This window comes from Triticum urartu, chromosome 1A (genome assembly GCF_056163025.1).
Source record: "Triticum urartu cultivar PI428250 chromosome 1A, HENAU_Tu73, whole genome shotgun sequence".
NCBI lineage: Eukaryota > Viridiplantae > Streptophyta > Magnoliopsida > Poales > Poaceae > Triticum > Triticum urartu.
Genome location: NC_141873.1, coordinates 47,568,698 through 47,590,732, shown reverse-complemented (window position 1 = coordinate 47,590,732; position 22,035 = coordinate 47,568,698). Strand labels below are relative to the sequence as shown.

Genomic DNA, 22,035 nt, shown 5'->3' with positions numbered 1-22,035 from the left:
GTAATGATTCTTCGTGGAGTGATGTTGTTATGACTTTGTTGTGCCCAATGCTTAATACTAGGGTCCGGGTAATATGATATCAGATCTGAACTTATATGTCATTTATGTCTATTTGTTCTTGGTTGTACCACGCAAGTTGTATGCAACCTATCATAATTTCAAACCGGAGACCCCAAAAGTGACAACCCGGGATATCAATGGGAGTAGCTATGAGTTGAGGATAACATGTATTCATAGAGTGTTAATGCATTTTTTGGTATACCTTAATTACCCATAGTTTCTAATAGGACCCCTTGATAAGGAAGGGCAGGACTGTAGATGAGAGGCAGTCTCTTGTTAAACACGTCTTTCAAGTTATGGAATGCATGCCTACACATAACACATAATCATGAACATGAGCTAGGTAGTGACCCACGTGGATTAATTGTCTTTGCATATAAAATCATCCATGCAACATCCCATTATCCATCACTATGCTTATGTTTTAAAGTTTCCGTTGGCCCTCTTGAAGTTACTTGTACTTGGCAACTGATGAGTATTTTTTGCTGTTGTGAAATTGCTTAGTTACAAACACCACCACATTATTCATCATATTGTTGTTACAACTAATAATTTTTGCAAGAAAGTACTTGTGTTAGGTGTGGTTGAATTGATAACTCAACTGCTAAAGTTTACAAGTATTCTTTGACCTCCCTTGTGTTGAATCAATGGGTTGTATTACTTCCATCGGAGACTGTTACGCCCCCTGCACTTGTGGGTTATCAACCGTCTCCATGTCCGAGTAAACTCCCCAGTTTTCGGGGATACGAAGGGACCCTAGTATGTGTATGGAATGAATACCGATATGATACATGATCCTCTTTTGAATGCTTATGTTAATGTTCTTCCAGATGTTGTGTGAAAGTCGATCGCACACATTTGGCTTTATGGGTGGGAAGGACATTACTACCAATACGGTGATGGGTTGAGGAGGTACGTGCTCTGCCAAAAGCTACCTCCCGCCTTCCCTGACCTCTTGATAGGGGAATAGCAGAGACCTCCTTTAAGTCGCCCCCACGAGGATAGTAGCTATTTTGTTGAACAGATTCAAAATACTCTAACCAGTTCATGAACTTTTGATTGATATCCAACACAACATATTTGCAGATTTACAGAAATGAAGAGAAAACATGTTTTAAGCTTATACTAACAAAAGGATTAGCAGATAGTTTTGCTAAACAGATTCAAAATTTGACATTAAAAAAATAAAAAATATCTAGTAAATAATACATGTTTTTAGTAGTAATCTGGGAAATTTGGAACTTAAGTGGACAAGTGAACCGGGAGATAATGACTATTTAGCTAGACCGATCCAAATGTTTGTTCAAAATTTAATACTTTTCTTTTTTGCGAGATTTTTTTTAATATTTTTCGGAAAGTACAGAAAAAATCCTGCAAATACTAGATGTTTCCAGCAGTAACCTGAGACTATTTAAGGTTATTCTGACAAAAGGATTAGGAGGTCATTTTATTTTCTTTAAAATGATGCTTAATTTTCTCGTCGTTAACTTTGAGCCTGGCAAATGCATGAGGCTCCCAGGTGCCACACACCCCTATATGAATATAGCATTAAAAAATATCAGAAAATTTATAAAGTTGAATTTTGGGATATTAAACATGGGTGCCCGTTATACACCTGTATCTAGTTTCATGGGGAATGGATGCCAGCCATATCCATGGCAATGAAAATACGGTCCGACATACGATCCTCCGAAGTTTTTGCTTTATACATAGTTTTTTTTACCTTTTTATCAAGATTCCCATTGCACCCATTCCATACGAAATTGAACACGGGTGTACAACGGACACCCAGGTTTGATATCCTAATTTTTCAGATTTTATTAAAATTTCGTGGTATATTTTTTAATATTATATTCATATATAGGGGTGTGTGGCACCCGAGAGCCACAAATCCTCATCCCTTTGAACCCGCCCTATATTATTTTTCTAGACCCGTCATTGCGAGTGGGTCTCCGTTGAAAGAACATCGCGAGAGAACCTAAAATACATAATCCGTGAAATATGAAAGCACCCGTGCGAGGATGAGTTGGTTTCACCATAAAGAATCAAACTATCCTAAGCTACGCTAAATTCGTACTCCCTTTTATCTCAAAAAGCTTGTCTAAAACTTGTCCCTCAAATGAATGTACTCCCTTCATTTTTATATACAAGGTCACTATCAAAATAACAATTTGCAGATATACAAGGCCACTAACACTAATCGATGCAATATTAATGGTGTTTGTCTCGTAGTACTAGTAAAGGAGGACATTAACTATCCCTTGCATGCATGCGGGAGTGGAAGCATTGGCTTGATGTGCATGAAAGAGAAAAATACACATTAATTTACACGGCAAACAAAGAGATAAGCTAACTTGCAACATTGACTTAGAAGATATTAACTTTTGTCTTGGTACCTGTAATATAGGTTTGTGGCTTTGTATACAAAAATGAAGAAAGTATCTAGCACTAACTTGATGTTAGATACATCCATTTAAAAGACAAACTTTTTCGGACGGAAGAAATATTTACTAGGAAGACTTCACAGGCGCATACTCGTTGGCCATGAGCACGATAAAATGGATCGAACTCTGAAACAAATCGCCTTGTGCAAAGAAAGCGACCGAGCAGACGTTCGCTCCCTATGTATTCAGACGGCCGGCCTAGCCAATACACTATTGATCCTTATTTTTTCGGCTAGTGGTTCTGGCTGCGCCAGCTAGCTAAGGTGGATCGAAAGCAACGTGTGACCAATGGTTGCTGGTGTTTCGTATTCGACTGGTTGATCTTTCACGCGCACTGTTCACGTGGGCTAAATCCTGCTCTAACTCCGTGGGCTCGACCTAGCTAGAAAGCTTTCTATTTTGGCCGGCGAGCTCATGCTACGTGAACTAAATGTATGATCGACATATGTGGTAAGCAATTCAAACTAATTCAAAAAAATAATTAGTGCGTCGCTAATTTCTCAACAAAAAAAAATGTGTCGCTAGAACTCGATAGTTTTACGTGACTGTTTTTAGCCGGTAGCTAGTGTTAATCAATGTGTCACTGGTGGTACCCAGCAGTTTTATGTATTTGTCAATGGTACACGTTACACGTGTGAGACTAAAACGCAGAGCGCTCACTAGTTTGCTAATGGGTAAACATGCCTTAAGAGTATACCCCGGAGTACACATGACTAGAATAGCAATGCATACAGTGAAACAGCGTATAACGGTGGTACAAAAGAAAAGTGCAAAAGTGTGGTAGAACTGAAGGCGTCACACACTCATGTGAAAATGTTCTAGGCATTTGAATCCGATCTTGATTTTTTTTTTCCGGGGGAAATTTGATTTTCATTTAGACGCTCCTTTCCATGACAACAATTTTGGAATTATAAAAACCTTAGTTTCAAAGGCTAACACATTTATTGTATAAGCTTAGCTCACTGAACAAATAATGATTTTGCTAAAGTGTGCTAGAAGAAAACAAGATCCCCAAAATTGGAGGTGTGGACCACGAAAAATGAGAACATAGAAAATCAAAAGGTGTTTACTCTTGATCTTATAGAGTGAACGGTTGGTACTTCCATTACTATATTTTGTAGGATTTTGCTTGTTAACTCAACAAGTGGATTTTGAAAATCCTGAATTAAGTTTAATAAAAAGTTAAAATTGTATCTTTCTCACCAAGTTATATATTTCCTTTAAGCACATGTTGCACTTTGCACTAAACTAAGTTTAAAATTCTCAGAAACTAACTTAGACAGAAGAAAAACTTTTTTTTAGAATGAAGATGCAAAAAATGTCCACCTTTAAATTAATAAAGCCCACACCAGGCTAAGAGTTATACAAAGAGTCAGACATAAAGTACAGTACATCGACTACAACCAGAACAAAATGAGGCGATAGGAGGGGACAAGTGGCCCCAATTCCACACAAGAGCGCACAGGCTCCACGAAAACGAAGTCAATCGATCAGAGAAGGTTGATAGACGATAAATTGGATACATATGATCTTCTCCATGGCCTCCCGCAAGAGCTCAGCGTCCCGCTGCTTCTCAGAGGCAGCCATGTCTGAAGAAATAGATCTCATTCGAAAGGGAAGCCCCAGTGTGCTCCTCGTGGTCAGCCACCCTAGGTACTTTGATAGGGAAGCCCCCAAGCTTACAGCTGAGCAAGTCAGCCACCCTTTGGCTTTCTTGACATAAGAAAAACTTAGGCGCCTTAAGATTGCAAAATCGATAAGTATTCCTCATTTTTAAATTTTTATTGTGCCTGGTAGAATTATTTAATGCAAATTTTCGCCTGGCCCTAACAACCATCACAATAAACAAGCGTGCTCTTGATAATTTACATGGATGTCCTAACAAATGAGCAATAAACGCCAAGCTATATATTGCGGACCTTTTGTGAGGACTTAGGGCATTTCCAACAGCAACCCGCAAAAATCCTCCCGCATTTGTTCGCGGACACGGATGTGGGAGAATGTCATCCAACACTAGCCGCATATATTCCAAACCATATTTTAACTAACCGGATGAAATTCATGAAAAGTGGCCGATATTCATCAAAGTTTGAATAGAAAATAGCACAACTCATCCATACATAGCATGCAAATTAAGTCTAGTACACCATTGTCTCTAATTCGACTAGAGCCTGGATGTCCAGCAGGTTTTTCATGAACGGATCATGTCATTCCACACACTCCCCCTTTAGCTTCATCCAACAGTGTGTGCACGTAAATGGTTGTCCCTCTGTCATGTGGTGCACCACGGCAGCGTGTACGGGCTACATATAATGTGTAGACCAACATTGAGTGGATGAATCAATCAAATAATTGAGCGAGAGGAAGTAAAACTTACCATCTCCTTCATGTCCGCATGAATGGCCACTTTGCCTAGAGCTGACTAACCAAGTTGCAAACCTTGATTACGCTGATCTGGATAGTGTGTCAGCGATACGACAATGACCTCACGTTGCGTGGTTGAATGATGTGCATGTCGTAGGACGCAATGTGCTTCCGTGTGTGAAACTTTTCATGCACTTGCTTCTAGAAGGCTCTCCTCTGCTCCTGCATATGAAATCCGCGGATACGACCAACCACGCATCGCACAAGAACTCATCCTTTATGGTCAAGTAGCTTACCATCCTTCCTACTCTAAAAACGACAGAGCATTTGAAAATAAGCTCAATGGCATTTGATCAAACACCTGTTAGGCGTGGTGTCCGGCATTGGAGGTCGTCGACAGGGGCCGGAGTGTACCTGGGTACAAACAACTCCAGGGTGGAAAGCTCCATCGAAATAGCGACCGGGTGCGGCGGTGCTGGTTGCGAACGTCCGGCATTGCCTCTGTAGCGGCCGAAGATGAACAGCTGCGGCGACGGAGGTGAAGAGTGCGGATGCAAAGCAAGGGGGTGAAGGGGTGGAGTGGAAGGAAATAAGACCGAAAGGAGACCGAAAGGGGGGATTGGGTGGCCGGGGATCTCGGAGTCCTATGTTTCGGGTGTCTGGACTCCCGCAAACCTCTCACACCTTTGTCTCCAATTTCCGGGAGAAATCGTGTCCGGACTATCCTGCGAACCGATACACGGGCTTCCGCAGTCTGAACAGTGTGGTCCACGGTTGCGGAAGATTTGCCGGTCCCCCTTGGAGATGCTCTTATAAACATAGCGGACATGTTTTTATTTTATTGGGCTTATTTGACGGTGTGCACCCATCATTTTACCATTTGCAACGAACAACTTTCTTGCGACTGTCATTTAGATGAACTTATTTTCGCCAGTATTTATTTTCCTTTCTAAAAATGCCTTAATCTCCTGGATGAATCCGACGGCCGGAAACCTAGGCATAGGTAGCTCCGAGAGTACTACGTGGGATGGATCGATACGATCGAATCATGGGGGGCGATGAGCTGTCCAAGATGCATCAAGTGGCACACGTGGTCCGCCGATGAGGTGTGCACATTCAACCAGTGTGCTCCTCGTGGTCCATTAGTAAAAGGGGACACACACCCAAATAATTTATGCAGGTGTGTACCCGGCCAACTTAGATCAAATACATATACATACAATACAAAATGTCATAAATGCGTAGCTAGTAGAGCTCCACGTCGCCCCTGATGATTTCTTTTCTCCCATTTATTCGAAATTACACTCCTCCCCCGTGGTTTCCAATATTCACACATCATGCATGTATGTCCCTGTCGATCCTCTTGGGACATTAGGGTTGGACAGCCCTTACAGAGTGTGTAACTTAGCTTGGTGCACAATTACCTTTGCACCATGTTAGTTTGAGGTAAACCTGGGCATGAGAAGCCCTGTCTAGTGGCCCTAACCCGAAGCCCGACGGTTGGCCTGGGCTCGGGCTCTAGATTGAGGGCCGACCAAAAAGCTCAAAAAATGGCCAAGATCAGCAAAAAATAGGATTTTGAGGAAATGTTTATAATACTCCATCTGATCCAAAGTAAATGTTCACTCCATCCTGAGTGAGCACAATATTTATTTACCTAGCAAATAATTACAAAAATTAAAATAATATTATAAATAGAAATGTGTGATGTTTATTTATCTGGGCCTGTGTTAGGCTTGGGCTCGGGTTTAGTGGGGTGGGGTTTCCTAATGCCCAGACGGGCAAATGTCTTCTATGTTTTTAAGAACATCGATGCTTAAGTGGGTTTGAATAACTCAAGCCGAACTAGCTCGTTATCTACCAATCTTCTGCTTAATTTGCCTCTTAGTGTTCTTCCATCTTTCGAGTGTTGATAAGAACGTAGACTGGCTTTGGCTTGCTAAAAACAATAAAGTGGTGAGCTGGAAAGATTGCCCGGTTACTATTATGGCCTATGGCCTTAGATTTCGTGAGGTTGGGCTTTCTAAAGGCCAGATCAACAAATGTGTATCATATTTTCAAGAACATGATAGCTTAATTGGGTTCGAATAAACCGACTGAGCTAGGTCAATGTCCACCCATCGTCTACTTAATTCGTTTCTTAATATTCTTCCATCTTCGAATGGTGGATAAGAACTAGACTGGCTTTGGCTCGCCAAGCACACAGAGCTGATGAGCTAGAAAGATTGACCCGTTACGATTATAGCCTTAGGTTTAGCAGGGTCAGGCTTTCTAAAGGTCTGATCGGTAAATGTCTCTTATATTTAAGAAAATAAGGAAGCTTAATTGAGTTCGAATAAATCAAGCCAAGCTAGCTCGTTATCCACCCATCGTCTACTTAATTCACCTCTTAATATTCTTCCATCTTTGAAGGATGGATAAGAACTAGATTGGCTTTGACTAGCCAAGCACGCTAAGCTAATGAGCCGCAAAGATTGATCCCGTACGATTATAGCCTTAGGTTTAGTGGGTTTAGGCTTTCTAAAGTCTTATCGGTAAATGTCTCTTTTATTTTTTAAATATGGAAGCTTAATTGAGTTTGAATAAATCGATCCGAGCTAGCTCGTTATCCACCCACCGCCTACTCAATTCGCCTCTTAATGCTTTTCCATCTAACTGTGAATAAGAACGTAGACAGGTTTTGGCTCGCCAACACGATAAGCAGATGAGCTGGAAAGGTTGTCCGTTACGATTATAGCCCTAAACACCCGGTGAAAAGTAATCAAAAGGTGAATTGCGCAGACGACCAAAAAAAACTCGTCGCTAGCCAGTGTCGCAATGCAGAGTATCCGCATGGAACGGCTCTGTATTCTTCTCATCTAATAATTAATTTTTTCTGATTTTCTCAAACAAAATTCTATGAGTGTTCAATAGAATCGTAGAAATGCGGTGGTGATCTACCAGTAAGACCAATCGACTGTCCTCAAAAGTCTTGAAAACATCATTGAAATTACAAAGTTTATATACTAGTAGAATTTTTACTGAAGCAGTAGATAGTTTGAAATAATTGACTTTCTTTCGTTTGCTCCTTATAATTTGCCCCCAACAAAAATACCAAATAAAGCTAGTAGGAGACTTGAGATAACAAAAGGAAGAAAAGAAGGACGCCCAAATGCGGAATGGTTTTAAGGATAACCGGCTGCCACCGGCTACTTCCGGCGACCCCGCTTTCTATATATACCGGCCTCTTTTTCCACCCTCTCCACACACCCTCTCTACTCCGCCCTTTCGTCCCCGTCTCCGGCCGTTTCCCACCGCCGCTCGCCGGAGCTAGCCAAGCTTTTGTTGCATATACCCTTCACTCCAAAAGCTCCCACCTTTCTGACACCGCCGGCCGGATTGGCCGTCCATGTAAAATTGTTCTTCTTGAATCCTGAGGTTAGCTAGCGGCCGTAGGAATAGGATCGTCGCGCCATCTCCGGCGGCGTGTAGGATGCCCGTCCAAGATTGGGACTGAGGCGGCGGCGGCTAAATGTACCGCAAGAACGCGTCGGCACTCACCTGCTTCTACCTGTACCTCCTCTGGTTCTTCTTCCTGAAAAAGTAGCAGAGCAAGCGATCGATCGAGCCGGCGACTCGTGATTGAGATTGTTTGGGTTTGATACATCTATAGGTGTTCTCGTTGATTGATTGGAAGTTTGGAAGTGGTGATCTCGGCGATGGAGCTGGATCTGAACGTGGAGGAGAAGCCGGCGGCGGTGGCGCGGAGCGACTCCGGGACGTCGGAGTCGTCGGTGCTGAACGCGGAGGCGTCCTGCGGCGGGGGCGCCGCGCCGGCCGAGGAGGCCTCCAGCTCGACGCGCCAGCCGGCGCCGGCGCCGCGGGCGGTGCTCGAGTTCAGCATCCTGAGGAGCTCGGCGTCCGCCGAGGGCGAGAACGACGTCGGCGCCGACGACGACGAGGAGGAGGCGACCCCCTCGCCCCCACCTCCGCCGCCGCGGCACTACTACCAGCACGTGCTGCAGCCGCAACAACTCGTCACCCAAGAGCTGTTCCCAGCCGCGGCCGCCGGCGGCGGTCCGCCGGCGATGCCCGTGCCGCAGCATTGGGCCGAGCTCGGCTTCTTCCGCCCCGCGGCGCCGCCTCCGGACATGAGGATCCTGCAGCTGCAGCAGCAGGCGCACGCGCCGCCCCCGCCGCCGCCGGCGGCCCAGCCGCCGGTGGCCAAGAAGAGCCGCCGCGGCCCGCGCTCCCGCAGCTCGCAGTACCGCGGCGTGACCTTCTACCGCCGCACCGGCCGCTGGGAATCCCATATCTGGTCCGTACACCAATCCCTCCAACCACCCCCAAAAAGAAACCCGATTTTTTCCTCAAATATCACCGACTGATTTTGCAGTTCTTACAAATTTTCTTGCTCCTGTTCATCGCCGAATGCAGGGATTGCGGCAAGCAGGTGTACTTGGGTGGGTTTGACACTGCACATGCTGCTGCAAGGTACGTACAAATTTAATTAAGCACGTACGCAGTACATAATTGTGATGTGATCATCACCTGAACCACCTGTACTGCAACTCTGAAGTTATGTCTCCACTCTGTTCATTTCACCGTGCCAAATTGACCTTGGGATGTTCCGCAGGGCGTACGATCGAGCGGCGATCAAGTTCCGCGGCGTCGACGCCGACATAAACTTCAACCTCAGCGACTACGAGGACGACATGAAGCAGGTGATCAGCAAAGCCACCAACCAGTGTTCCTCATCCAACCAAATTATTCAGATGCAGAGTGCATTAGTACTGTTGTTGAAACTGATGAACTGAAGGAATTCTGAGTTCTGACTCTGTTGTTGTTGTTGTTTGGTGGATGTTCTGGATCAGATGAAGGGCCTATCCAAGGAGGAGTTCGTGCACGTGCTGCGGCGGCAGAGCACCGGCTTCTCGCGGGGCAGCTCCAAGTACAGAGGCGTCACCCTGCACAAGTGCGGCCGGTGGGAGGCGCGCATGGGCCAGTTCCTCGGCAAGAAGTAAGAACAAATTCCCCTTTCCATTTTGCACCAGTTTTACATTTCTTACTTCATGGCATGTTGCACTGAATGCACTTGTGAAGTTACATATGCATCTCTGGATGTGATTGTGCTGCGGCCTATCTGATCTGAATCTGAATCTCATAAGAGAGAGTCATGATCAGATCAAACAAGATCCCATGATCCATTAGGAATGTATTTTAAGCAGTAGTTCTTAGGTTCAAAATAAGATGCATAGATCAGGAAGAATGAAATGAAATAGTAGTAGGCAGTGGATAGGGAGTTCCTCAAACAACATGCTTGGGTGCAGGTACATATATCTTGGGCTATTCGACAATGAAGTAGAGGCTGCAAGGTTCCTGAGCTTGGATTCTGCCCATTGATGCACAATAAAAAAGTTGTTTCTTTTTTCTCCATCAACCGAAGTACCAACTCGAATCTCTTCTCTTTGTTTCTCTTCTTCTTTTTCTTGTCCCGGAAAAATCAGGGCTTACGACAAGGCGGCGATCAAATGCAATGGTAGAGAGGCCGTGACCAACTTCGAGCCGAGCACCTATGATGCGGAGCTGCTCAATGAAGTTGCTGCTGAAGGTAACAACATGATAAGAAAGTTGATTGTTTTTATTTTTAACCTTGTCATGTCTGTATCTGTAATTTGGCAAAATTCTGCGTTGGCGATTAGCTGATGAACTTGAACTCGATTATTACGATTGGCAGGCGCAGATGTCGACCTCAACTTGAGCATATCTCAACCAACTTCACAAAGTCCCAAAAGGGATAAGAGCAGCCTTGGCCTGCAACTCCACCATGGATCATATGATGGCTCTGAACTAAAGAGACCAAAGGCAAGTACAAATGCTTTCTTTAAAAGATTGGGCAACCAGTCCAATTTCACTGCTGGATTTGTATGGCCATCTGATCCACTATGTGATTAATAATTGAGTTTCACTATCACCATGCTAGTGACTGCAGTATGATGCCCTATCGTAACAAAGTCTTTTTCCTAGTTTACTTCATAGGAACTTCTACAGCTATTGTCAAAATTAAATTTCACCGTCGGCTGACCCGCCGCCCAAACTATATTCACCACACAGTAACATGTTTACTTTTCCTGCCTGACTATGGTTATCTATCTATTTTTCATTCAGAAATTAAATAGCTTGGGAAGATTATTAGTTGACATTCAACTGGAAATAATCTTTTGCGTGTTATGCAGGTCGATGCTCCCCCTGAGATGGTTGCGATCCCTCATCGGTACCCCCTTCTGACCGAGCATCCACCAATCTGGCATGGCCAATCATATCCCCTCTTTTTAAATAATGAGGTGAGGTGATACTAAATTTTAAAGCTCCTTTCACCTAAAATTTTCATGGTGGCTCTGATGACGCCCGATATGGATCGGACCGTACATATTGAGCATGTCGACGCCACTCTGTTTTGCAATCAGAACTGGCTGATGCAGACTGATAGTGCCCTTGCAGCTGTTACTGTTGTACTTAGCGTCAATTAAACATTTTCTCGTGTGGCTGCAGTTATAGCTCAAGTTGGCCTGATTTTCATAGTCCACCCAATCCCTGTTGAGTTCAGAGTCATTAATTCCTAGCACAATTTTCATATGCAGGATCTTGAGTCCTCACAAACTGTCAAATTGGGTAGCACTACTACTAGTCATAGGATATACTCCCTCCGTCCCGAAATAAGTGTCTCAACTTTACAAAGTTGAGACACTTATTTATATAGTATAAATATGCTTGATTTTTCCTCCTAAAGGAACATCCTAGAGAGTTGACGATTCAGATTTAGCCCACTCCAATAATTTGGTCAATATTCCTTCATGTGGCTAAGAACGTTTTGGTGTTCTATTTTGTATGCTATTATTTATAATAGTATGACCACTGTTCAGAGGTTTTATTTATTTATAGCGAGAAAAGAGATCTGAATCGTACCAATACTATTTTAATAGTATGAGTACATCTCACAGCTTTACTTGGAAGCAAAAGAAAGCTAGCAAGTCGGCACCATATAGTAATAGGATTAGTACACAGTTTGCCATTTGTTTTGAAAATCCAAAATTGGTTTACCATTCTACTTTTCCTAAATTATCCTCTCAGATTCCTCAACTACTAAACTTCAAGAGTATCTTCACATGTGTCATTTTCTTATTTTATTTTTCCTGGAAAGCAAGTTCAACTGGAGTACATATCTACCTCACCTTTATGTCGATCAAAGCGATAGGAATTAGACTGATTCTACAAAAGAAACAAAGAACAATCCAATTTCTGCCAATTTTGTTGAATTTATCCTACATGAGCAAGCTAAATTATTCTTCATTTATGCAGGAAGCAGCCAGAGATCATAGCAGGAGGCCAGAGGTGGCCACAGGGGCTGTTCCAACCTGGGCATGGAGGGTGAGCCACCCTCCTCCAACACAACCCATGCCACTCTTCTCGTCGTCATCGTCCGCTGCAGCATCATCAGGATTCTCCAAAACCGCCGCGGCAGCTGCCCCCGGCGCCCCATCGGCCTCATTCCGCTTCGACCCGATGGCGCCATCATCATCGTCAAGCAACCAACACCACCACCACCACCCCCGCTGAAAAAGAAGCCATACTGTAAATTTTCTGGGAAGCCAGTATCTTTTTGCCCCTCCGGCGTTTCAGCGTTTTCGGTCTTGCGCCGGGGTGGTTTCATGTAGTGGATTGGATTCATGACTGTATTTCCCATGCTGCCCAAAGTGAAATGTCCCTTCTTCTCTGCGCTCTCTGCATCGGCGCATTGGTCCCATAATTCTCGCTGTCAGATACTAACCTCAGCTCATCTCACCATCTGAGATGGATTTATACCATTGTTGTAGACAAACCTGTCACTGAAATTCAGCAGTACCGATACCATAAGATAAGAGGAACCTTTACTTTGGGAATTATTCCAGTCCCTTTTCTTGGATGTCAGTTGGCTCTTGTTTTTGCTCTACAGCCAACCACCACTGCTGAATTGCACTGTTGTTTGTTCTTGCACTGTTACAAGATTTGGCTCTAACGGATGCCAAAGCATCTGGTGCAAGAATATAAATACTTGAGTCTTGAGATAATATCTAAAACAATTATGGACTTCATGATATTGAAAAGAAGTAATCTACATGACTCCTAAATTCTGTAGAATTGCTAGAAAGTATGCCTAGAAATGTCAATTACTAAAAATGGTGATCTCCAATGGAAAAATATCTCTCTGAAATGGATGGTTTCCAAAAAAGTATGAATGGTTACATCAATAAAAATAGCATGGAACAAAAACAGATACTTCAGAAGCACTAGAGCAGTTGGACTATGACAGTTTCCTGTGTAATTTCCTCCAGAACAAATTCAGAACTGTTTGAAGACAGTAGCATGGAGTGACGCATGACCTCGTCTGCTGTTAAATCCGACGGGACGCTGCAGTGATTTTGTCAGGTAAAAAGCTTCTCTGTCGGGGATGGTGAAATATACCCGACGGCATCTCTCGGCGTCGATCGAGTCACTGGTCGGCCAAAAGTTTGGAGAGGGAATCCGTCACGTGAAAGGGCACATGTTTTTGACAGCCACCCTATGCAGTAGTAAGATCACTGCTAGATAAGATAAAGATTTTTTTTTTGAAAGAGATGCATATAGATAGATAGATGCCCTCCAAATATGCGACTGAATCGAGAACCGTGCACACTCGCATGCATTTGTTCCACCAGAGGGCATGTGCGAAACAGATGAATTCGACACGAATTTTCGCAGGAAACAAGTTTACTTTTGCGGGAATTATCAAAACCCTTTGGTCCAAACAGGACTCGGTTTCGTTCCCTTTGAGAAGAAAGAACTGGAAGATGCATGCATGCTACTAGATCTACTGCCACCCTCCAATCCCATGATTGTATTACTTTTGTTTACTTGCCTCGATATGCCTCTGAAGGTGTTCATCAAGCAAAATTTGAAGCAGACAAGTAGGAAATACTTTTTGCTGGTTTTGATGAGGAAGGAAGGACCACATCAACTTTACCATGGAAGCAACATGAGATTATATATCAAATGGCACGAAACCCCTACCAAGGGAATCGCTTGAAAGGCAAATTTGGTGTCAACAGAAACTGGACCAAAATAAAATTCAAGGCCATAAGGCTAATTTGTTTAGTTATCTTATAGTTCTCACACAAGAAATCGAGTTCCGTCGGTCTCCAACTTCAGCTGTAAAAACACTAGGTGGCGCTATTACGGCTTTCTGGCATCCATTTTCACATGGCTTAGGCACGTTTCCAATGGTAAGAAGAAAGATATTGGTATTATGCGTGATGTTTGAGTTCTTGTTTATATCCTCAAAAAAATTCACAGTGAGAATTGGGAAAATAATATATTTTGAGATGTTTTCATCAATAATAAGAAAGAAGCTAGTCCTATTAATACTCACAAGCACATCGTTGAAATCTCAAAATCCTAGAAAATAATGATAGGAAATCCGCACAAATGACACATCCAATCTGTGTTTGCAAGAGTCAAACTGGTCATCGGCTGAGGAGAAACAAAATATCTGCTGAGCTTGATTTGGTGGCTACAATAATGCAACTTAAAGAATCAAGCGAGGGTACAATTTCAAAATGGCTATGATAACCGTCGTACAGGTGTCGACGTGTAACATTATAGTATTTTGATGCCTTCGTCAGTTCTGTCATTTCATTATTCGTTCCAAGAAAGGAGGCCTAAAAATATTCACGCAACAGCTCCATTAGATCACCGACAAACAACCATCAGGTACCATAGAAAAACAAGCTGAAAACTTAAAGTACAACCACCCATCTTCAACACTAAGACACTACAACCCCCCAACCATCAAATTAATTAGTGAAATCTTTAAGGTGTGGTTAATTTTCATTTGAGAAAAAACTTTTTTTGTACGAAAGTAACAAGTTTGACCCACTGAATTTGGCTTTTAGGGGGTAAGATGCACAATTATATGGTACATATACAACTTTTGTGGAACAAAAAGCTGTAGTGTAGAGTAATCATCAGCATTAGACCTCGTAATTTTGTACTTGTTGTTAAGGCTTCAATGTCAATGACAGTTTGTAACGGTCTCGAAAGAAGAAGTGCTCTTATGCATAGCATCGACAAAAGTAAAATAAATAAATAAAGCCCAATTTGGGTTTTTTAAGGATTGAGGATGTCCTTGCTTTTTCGCTTCCATGTGGTGGGTCTCTCTCTCTCCTTTTGGCATGATTCCTTTGAGAGGAAATATATGTATATCCTTGGCCTGTCGGAATTGCGTCACTGCTTACGTTAATTCGCAACCTGATTGTAATAATCTTATAGCATGACATGGACTAGAGGGGGATTAAAGTATGAATGGTGGGCGCAGCAGTACTATATTAGGCCTGATGGCATTGTTTATGCTGGAGGTTGATGGTGATTCCTTGTATTAGTTGTACTCGAATGAGTTCTTTTTAAAAGCTGGTCTTGTTGTTTGTACCATGCTTTGTTTATTGGAGATAATCTTGTACACCCTGCAGATGTGTAATATACTATCAACTTAACACATGTACTCACTTTAGCACACTGCCCCTTATATAAGAAAAAGGGAGTTGAATAGCCATGATTAGTGAACTGGTCATCATGATCTGGATTTTGTTAATCCCTTCTTAAACCTATGCATTATTCACTAGTGTGGTATCCATGAATACTGGAGGTGACATAAAAAATTCAGAACTTCAAATCCCATTTGTAAACCCCATTTTTTTTCTTGATTTTCCGAGAGCTGAATTATTTTCTGCTAAAGTATTCTGCTCCAAACAGAGACTTAATATGTTCTTAAGGTGGATAGCTTATCATGGCAAGCAAGAGGCAGCATATATCCACAGAGCCAAATGACATAGTTGAATGAAACAAGTTGTATACTACTATGTGTTCAGAACTTCAGATTGGCCAGATCCAGCTTTTGTTTATATAGGTGTGAGTGCATAGAGTTGATCAACACAATACATCATATACCATATATTCAAAAGATATTATATTGTTGGACTTTTGATGCTCAGGACGAAAGAGATCATGTGAAATGTTGCTCCACTCAGTAGAGCTGTCGAGATACATATGCAGCCAACATTTATATTCACACAAAATTTGATTTTGATGGTGACACAACACCTATACTGATCTTGCACGACCCATCGCTGTCGACCGTGCGGTTACAAAATAATACAATCCACGAGATAGACCTGGCCCTGCACAAACTATCCAAAGAAATTTGTGACGATGAATCAGGCACAAAAAGAATGTACTGTCTTCGCAGTTACACGGGGATTTTGCAGGAATTCCGAGGAAATTACAGTGCTACTTGAAGTATCGATGCGTCCCAAAGAGACTAGAAGTTATATGCTTCCTTCATGATCCACGTAGAAATTTCCACGTTAACATGGAATTATCTAAATGTGCATCCAAAGGGTCACTATTTCTCGAAAAAAGATTGCATTTGAAACAGAACAAGGACTTCCCCTGTTTTATGCAAAAGTCATATGTTTACCTTTATAATTTACTGCACTGAAACAAGGCCATCTTTTTACCCCTCCCCCCAATCCTGGTCTGTCATATGGTTTTGGTGACGTGCCTATGCTTTTGCAAGCACGTGCCATAAAAAAAATGTATCGTCTCTGTAGTTACATGGAATTTTGCAGGAACACAGAAACCGCAGCACTACTTGAAGTATTTCTGTGTCCCAAGGAGATTAGAAGTTATGTACATGGCTTCCTGCAAGATTCGCGTAGAAATTACCATGTTAACATGGAATTTCGTAAATGAACTGTCTCTCGAAAAACTCTCTCGGCATGTGCCTGTTTTGGGGGTTTTAGGCCTTGTTAAGTTGTGCCCTGAGCAAAACCCATTTTGTGGTTCACCTGTTTTGTGTACTCTGGTGTCTGATGTCGTGTGTGTTGTGTTGGACTGTTCGAATCTTGTTGGCTTGTGACGGTTTGCTTTATATATAAAGCAGGGTGAAAGCATTTTTCGGTTAAACACGCCGAGGAGTTCCACAGTCTTATGCAAAATTATAAGTATTTTTTAAAAGGAGTTGTACTGCAATGAAACTGGGGCACGTCTAGGTCTCGCTTATTGCGTGACTGACAGGACGCTAGCCTCTGTCTCGTGGATTAGGCTGGCCCACTACACCCTATGGTCGCCAATTTAGTTGAGTTGGCTATGTATGGTTTAGTTGCTAAAAGGAGGCCATATACAATTTTATATATACCCAAAAATCGTATGATTTTCTATTTCTAAAAAACATACATCTTTGTGTTTTTTCTTCAAAAAAAATGAATTTCTGTGGAAATAATTTTATTTTACTTATTTTATAAAAAAGTTCACGATGTATAAAAAAATTCATCGTGTCTTTAAAACATTATTCCTAGCCTAAATCAAAATGTTCATGGTGTGTTAGAAGCATTCACGCGTATTTGAAAGAATGTTCTTATACATGTATTAAAAAAAATTAGTCGTGTCTTCAAAAATATCCATCTAGTTTTACAATTTTTTGGTACCATTCAAAAAATGTTCACAAATTTTAAAAATGGTCATGACATATAAAAGAAATTCATAGAATTGTCAAATATGACATACAAATAACTGTTCGCTCCTATTTTTATAAAAATAACATGGAAAATGGAAAAGAAAAAAAGAGGAAAATAAAATAACTGGAAGAAAAAAAGAAAACTAAAAAGGAACATGAAAATTAAAGGAAATCAAAACTCAAAAACCGTTAAAGTAAAACAAATTTAAAAACCGACCATAGAAGGTTCCAAAACCACACAAAAAACGCTTCAAACTGTAGCTTTTTTTTGCGTATTTCAAAGAATGTTCTTATACATGCATTAAAAAATGTTGGTCATGTATTAAAAAATGTTCATCTAGTTTTTAAAATTTGTCATACCATTCATGTTAGCACGTTTAAAAATTCATGAAATTTAAAAATGTTCACAAAACGTAAAAATGTTCACAAAACGGACAAATTTTTAAGAATGGTCATGATATATAAAAAAATTTCGTGGAATCATAGAAAAATAGAATTGTTTTTAAATATGACATACCAAAAACTGTTCAGACCTATTTTTATGAAAAACATGGAAATGAAAAATAAGAAAAATTGGAAGAAAAAAACCGAAAAGGGAACATGAAAATAAAAAACAAAACTAAAACGGGCAAATTAAAAGAAAGGAAAAAAACGGCCATAGAAGGTTCCAAAACCACAGAAAAAACGCTGTAGGCTGTAGCTTATAAGCTTTGCAAAACCATCGGCATGCCCAGTCAGACGGACGGTGGAAAACAGCGAGATATAGTCGTTGCGTTGAAACAGGCCAACTTTTCTTGAGTTCTTAATGGACCAGATACCTTTTTGGAGGATCTAACAGGCCAGAGATTCCATTTAGGAGCACAGTAGTTCAGCCCAGATTGGTGAGAAAGAATTCAAAATATAAAGGATTGATCAGAAAGAGATAATTATGTTTAACCCCCTAAACTGTCAGGTTTGACACGTATTTCCTCCTAAACTATTATTGGCCTAATTAACAAACCCGGATTACTCTTCCACCCTACTGATGACTTGTTAGCGGACATGTCTACGGTTTAATTTTCTTCACCTACTAAGCAACAACATGTTGGCTTTGGCACTGGAAGGGGTTAATTTGCTGTATGTTGTGGCGACCGAATGGCTTCTCTCCGAGGCTTATGTTCCAACAATCATCAATGACCGATTATATATATTACAAGTCAGTAATAAATATCTCAAACGGTCTAACTTGAACGAAAAAGTTATCATTAAACAGTCGTATATATGACCGATTAGTGATGTCATCACAGATGGGCCAATATCGCCATTTTTAGGGGAAACCCAAGCTTTATTGATCAAACTCCCGAAGGAGAGGAATGCAGAAGGGATGATGTGGTTGTAGCAACCAAACATGTCTACCCTGATCAAGATAGTTCGAAAACTTGGCTAACCTATCAGCATCCACATTTGTAGCAAGACTTCCAAACAAGAAATTACAATTGAAAAAGGCAGATCTATGCTTGATTTCTCTAATGATTGAACCATATGCTCCCTGGGTCCCCTTCTTAGTGTCACTGATGATCTGTTTCGGGTCTGAAGCTACGACAAAATTGTTTATCTGAAGATCTTCAGCCAGAGCCAAAGCCTCCCGGAAGGCTATAGCCTCCATGGTGGCGTTGTCAGTTATGCCTTCGATCACTAGTGCTGAACTTCCCATAAAATTACCCTGTAAATCCCTGCAAACAGTCGTTGCTGCACCTCTGATTTGGTTCCTCGCAATGGCTGCATCAACATGAATCTTGCAAAATCCATGAGGTGGTGCTTTTGGCCTTGTTAATCTTCTCGTTGATTGTACCGATGTACTAGCTGGCTTCTTGGGCAGCATGCCTAGATCATCAATGAACCTGCCCAATATCACCTACCAGAAGTCTACTTTGTCCTGTTCCCATTGTACCATTCATATCTGATGCGCTTACATTTCGGCACGTCAGTGTGATTTTACGCCTAGGTTAAGGCCGACCGCAATGCACTCCTTGGCCAGTCCATATAAAAGATCCTAACCATAGAGAGATAATTATTCTTTCTATCTTCAAGTGCTTCTCCTCTCCTCTAGCTGTTGGACACCTCACCATACCGTCAACCAACCCCCTCGAGAGAGCTCATCGTCGTGGATCTTCCCCGGCCTCATGCGGATTCAGCTCCGACCCGCCCCGTCCCCAACGTCGATGGCGATGTTTGCCTCACGCGGGGCCACCCCCTCCTTGATGCAACTATCCCCTACGAGCCCTCCTAGAGGCTAGGCTAGAAGAGGAGGAGGAGCTCTTCGCCTCTCCATCCTTTCCTGTTCTCTCCAGCACTAGGATGACGAGTTCACTTATGGTTGCTTCCTCCTTCCCACCCCTCCTAGCGGGTGAGCTAGCCATCTCTCCCGACTCCATCCTCACATATGAGTCGGTAAAATTTGGGTCCAATTTGTATGTAAATGCAATTGCACGAAATTGTCAACACACAACACATTTAGGTTTTGTTTCTACATACATGGCTGACACCAGATTTTGGCATGGTTATAAATGTAACTAAGATTGACTCAAATGATAAATATCTCACCATGAAATTTCTTCGTCTCCTCAAGACAAATAATTATGTTTTTTTGGATCACCTCGATACAACGTCGTATGCAACTTAGAGAGCCAAAACAGTCCGACCGAACTATACTTGAAATTGAGTGCCCGGCCCCCACATATTTATACATGTCAGAAGGTATTGACACTGTAGCACATGATTTTTCTAGGTTTTAAGAAAACTATGTTGTAGAATGCAAAACATTTTCAAAATTATGAACAATTTTTTAAGGCGTCAATTTTTTTATAAAAGGCGAACATTTTTGGAAACCATGATCATATTTAGAAAATAAAAATATTTTTTACAATCATGAGCAATTTTTGAAATCACAATTTTTTTTTTGAAATTGGGAATATTTCTTGGAATTTTGAACAAGTTTAGAAACTCAAACATTCTAGAAAAAATCCGGACATTTTTTAAACAAGAACATTCTCTGAATTTGACAATAAATATATGAACATGGAATGTTTTTTAATTTTTGGAAAACATGGACATTTTTTAAATTCCGATTTGTTTAAAAAGGACATTTAAAAAAAGGCATACAAAACCAGTAAAATAAAAGAACATGAAAAAGGAAAAAGGAAATAAACAACCAGACTGAAACCTTCCGGGAGGTTTCCAAAACCCGAGAACGTGTGTTTTCAAATGCGCCGTCCCAAGGAACCACTAGCGAGCGAATTCATGTGCGAAGTGGCGTTAATTGACACAATATGCGTCGAATGAGAAATTCCACAGGGGGAACCCTCCAACTAGTTGCTCCCAGAATTACCCTTTTTGATTTAGAAAAGTCTAAAAAAATTGAGACAAGTTAGAAAAGTTTAGTGGATTAAACAAAGGTAACAAGCGCTCGGGCTTCAACGATGGTAAGAAAAAAAAATGGCCTTATTTGAATATTTGTACGATCCAGAAAAGCTCAGTGAGGCCCATTACTTACACATTCTAGTACAAGCCTCGTGTGTCAAAAGAACTTCCTATTTGTCGCAAGTTCTGACAAATTGTGCAAGAGCTATATCTCGCTTACTGCAAGACTACCTTCTATCTCGCTGAACGCTTTTTCTATTCTGTACAAAACTAGGTTAGCCCGTTTCTTAGCTCTTGATCAACTGATTGTTCGGGCGCGCTTGATTGCACGTTGGTAGCGTACGCCACATTTTGTTATGTTTTATTATTTTTCATTTTTCTTTCGGATTTTTCTATCTTTATGGGTTTCTTTGTTTTTTTTTTCTTTGATTTTTTCATCGCTTTACTTTGTTTTATTCCTGGTCTTTACTTAGTTTTTCCTTTCCTTCTTTTTTTTGTTTTCTGTAGTTTCTTTCTCCGTTTTCATTGTTTTTTCTTCTTTCCTATTTTCTTATTTTTCTTTGTTTCTTTGATGGTTTCCATCGATTTTTCTTTGTTTTCCTTTGTTTCTTTCTGGTTTTTTTTTTACCTTTTTCATTCTTTTTCATTGATTTTCTTCGATTTTTAATTTCGCCTTTTTTGTATTTATTCGGTCTGTATGTTTTTCTTCGCTTCGTTGTTTCTTTGTCGACTTTCATTGGTTTTATCTTTGTTCAACATATGTTGACCTTTCTCAGTACACATTCTAATTTTTTTGTATACATCAGAAACATTTTTTAACTAGATGATTAACATTTTTTTGAAAACTAGTTTTTACACACACATTGTACACTTTTGGTATGTATCTACATTTTCTATGTATACATTTAACATTTTCCAAATATAATATTAACATTTTTTGATTACATGGTCTGCATTTTTCAATACATGGAGAATTTTTTAATGGCAAACTGTTAGAATTTTTTTTAAAATATTCACATTTTCCAAAAACTATTTGGGAACTCAAGAAGAGTTCCTATGTTCCAAAAATGTTCACAAATTCGAAAAATATTCATGTTTTCAAAATCGCTCATGTTTCCCCAAAAATAGAAACTAAAAAAAATTTCGCATTTCAAAAGAAATTTTTGCTTTTTTTCCTAGAAAATGTTCGAAAATAATAATAAA

The 22,035-nt window shown here is 41.1% G+C and overlaps 1 protein-coding gene across 3 annotated transcripts; it reads left to right on the top strand.

Moving 5' to 3' along the window:
* Positions 1–8,097: 8,097 nt before the first annotated feature.
* Positions 8,098–12,790, top strand: LOC125545497 (APETALA2-like protein 1). Of its 3 annotated transcripts, XM_087546338.1 has the most exons (10): positions 8,098–8,420; positions 8,521–9,165; positions 9,285–9,341; positions 9,484–9,571; positions 9,722–9,867; positions 10,178–10,222; positions 10,355–10,458; positions 10,585–10,712; positions 11,084–11,191; positions 12,207–12,790. In XM_087546338.1, the coding sequence occupies exons 2-10, from the start codon at positions 8,567–8,569 to the stop codon at positions 12,462–12,464; spliced, it is 1,533 nt and encodes a 510-aa protein (XP_087402464.1). In that variant the 5' UTR covers positions 8,098–8,420; positions 8,521–8,566; the 3' UTR covers positions 12,465–12,790. The 3 variants fall into 3 exon arrangements, with proteins under 3 accessions (XP_087402464.1, XP_048565413.1, XP_048565418.1); XM_048709456.2 differs by having other exon boundaries at positions 8,098–9,165; XM_048709461.2 differs by lacking the exon at positions 10,178–10,222 and having other exon boundaries at positions 8,098–9,165.
* The last annotated feature ends 9,245 nt before the right edge of the window (positions 12,791–22,035 follow it).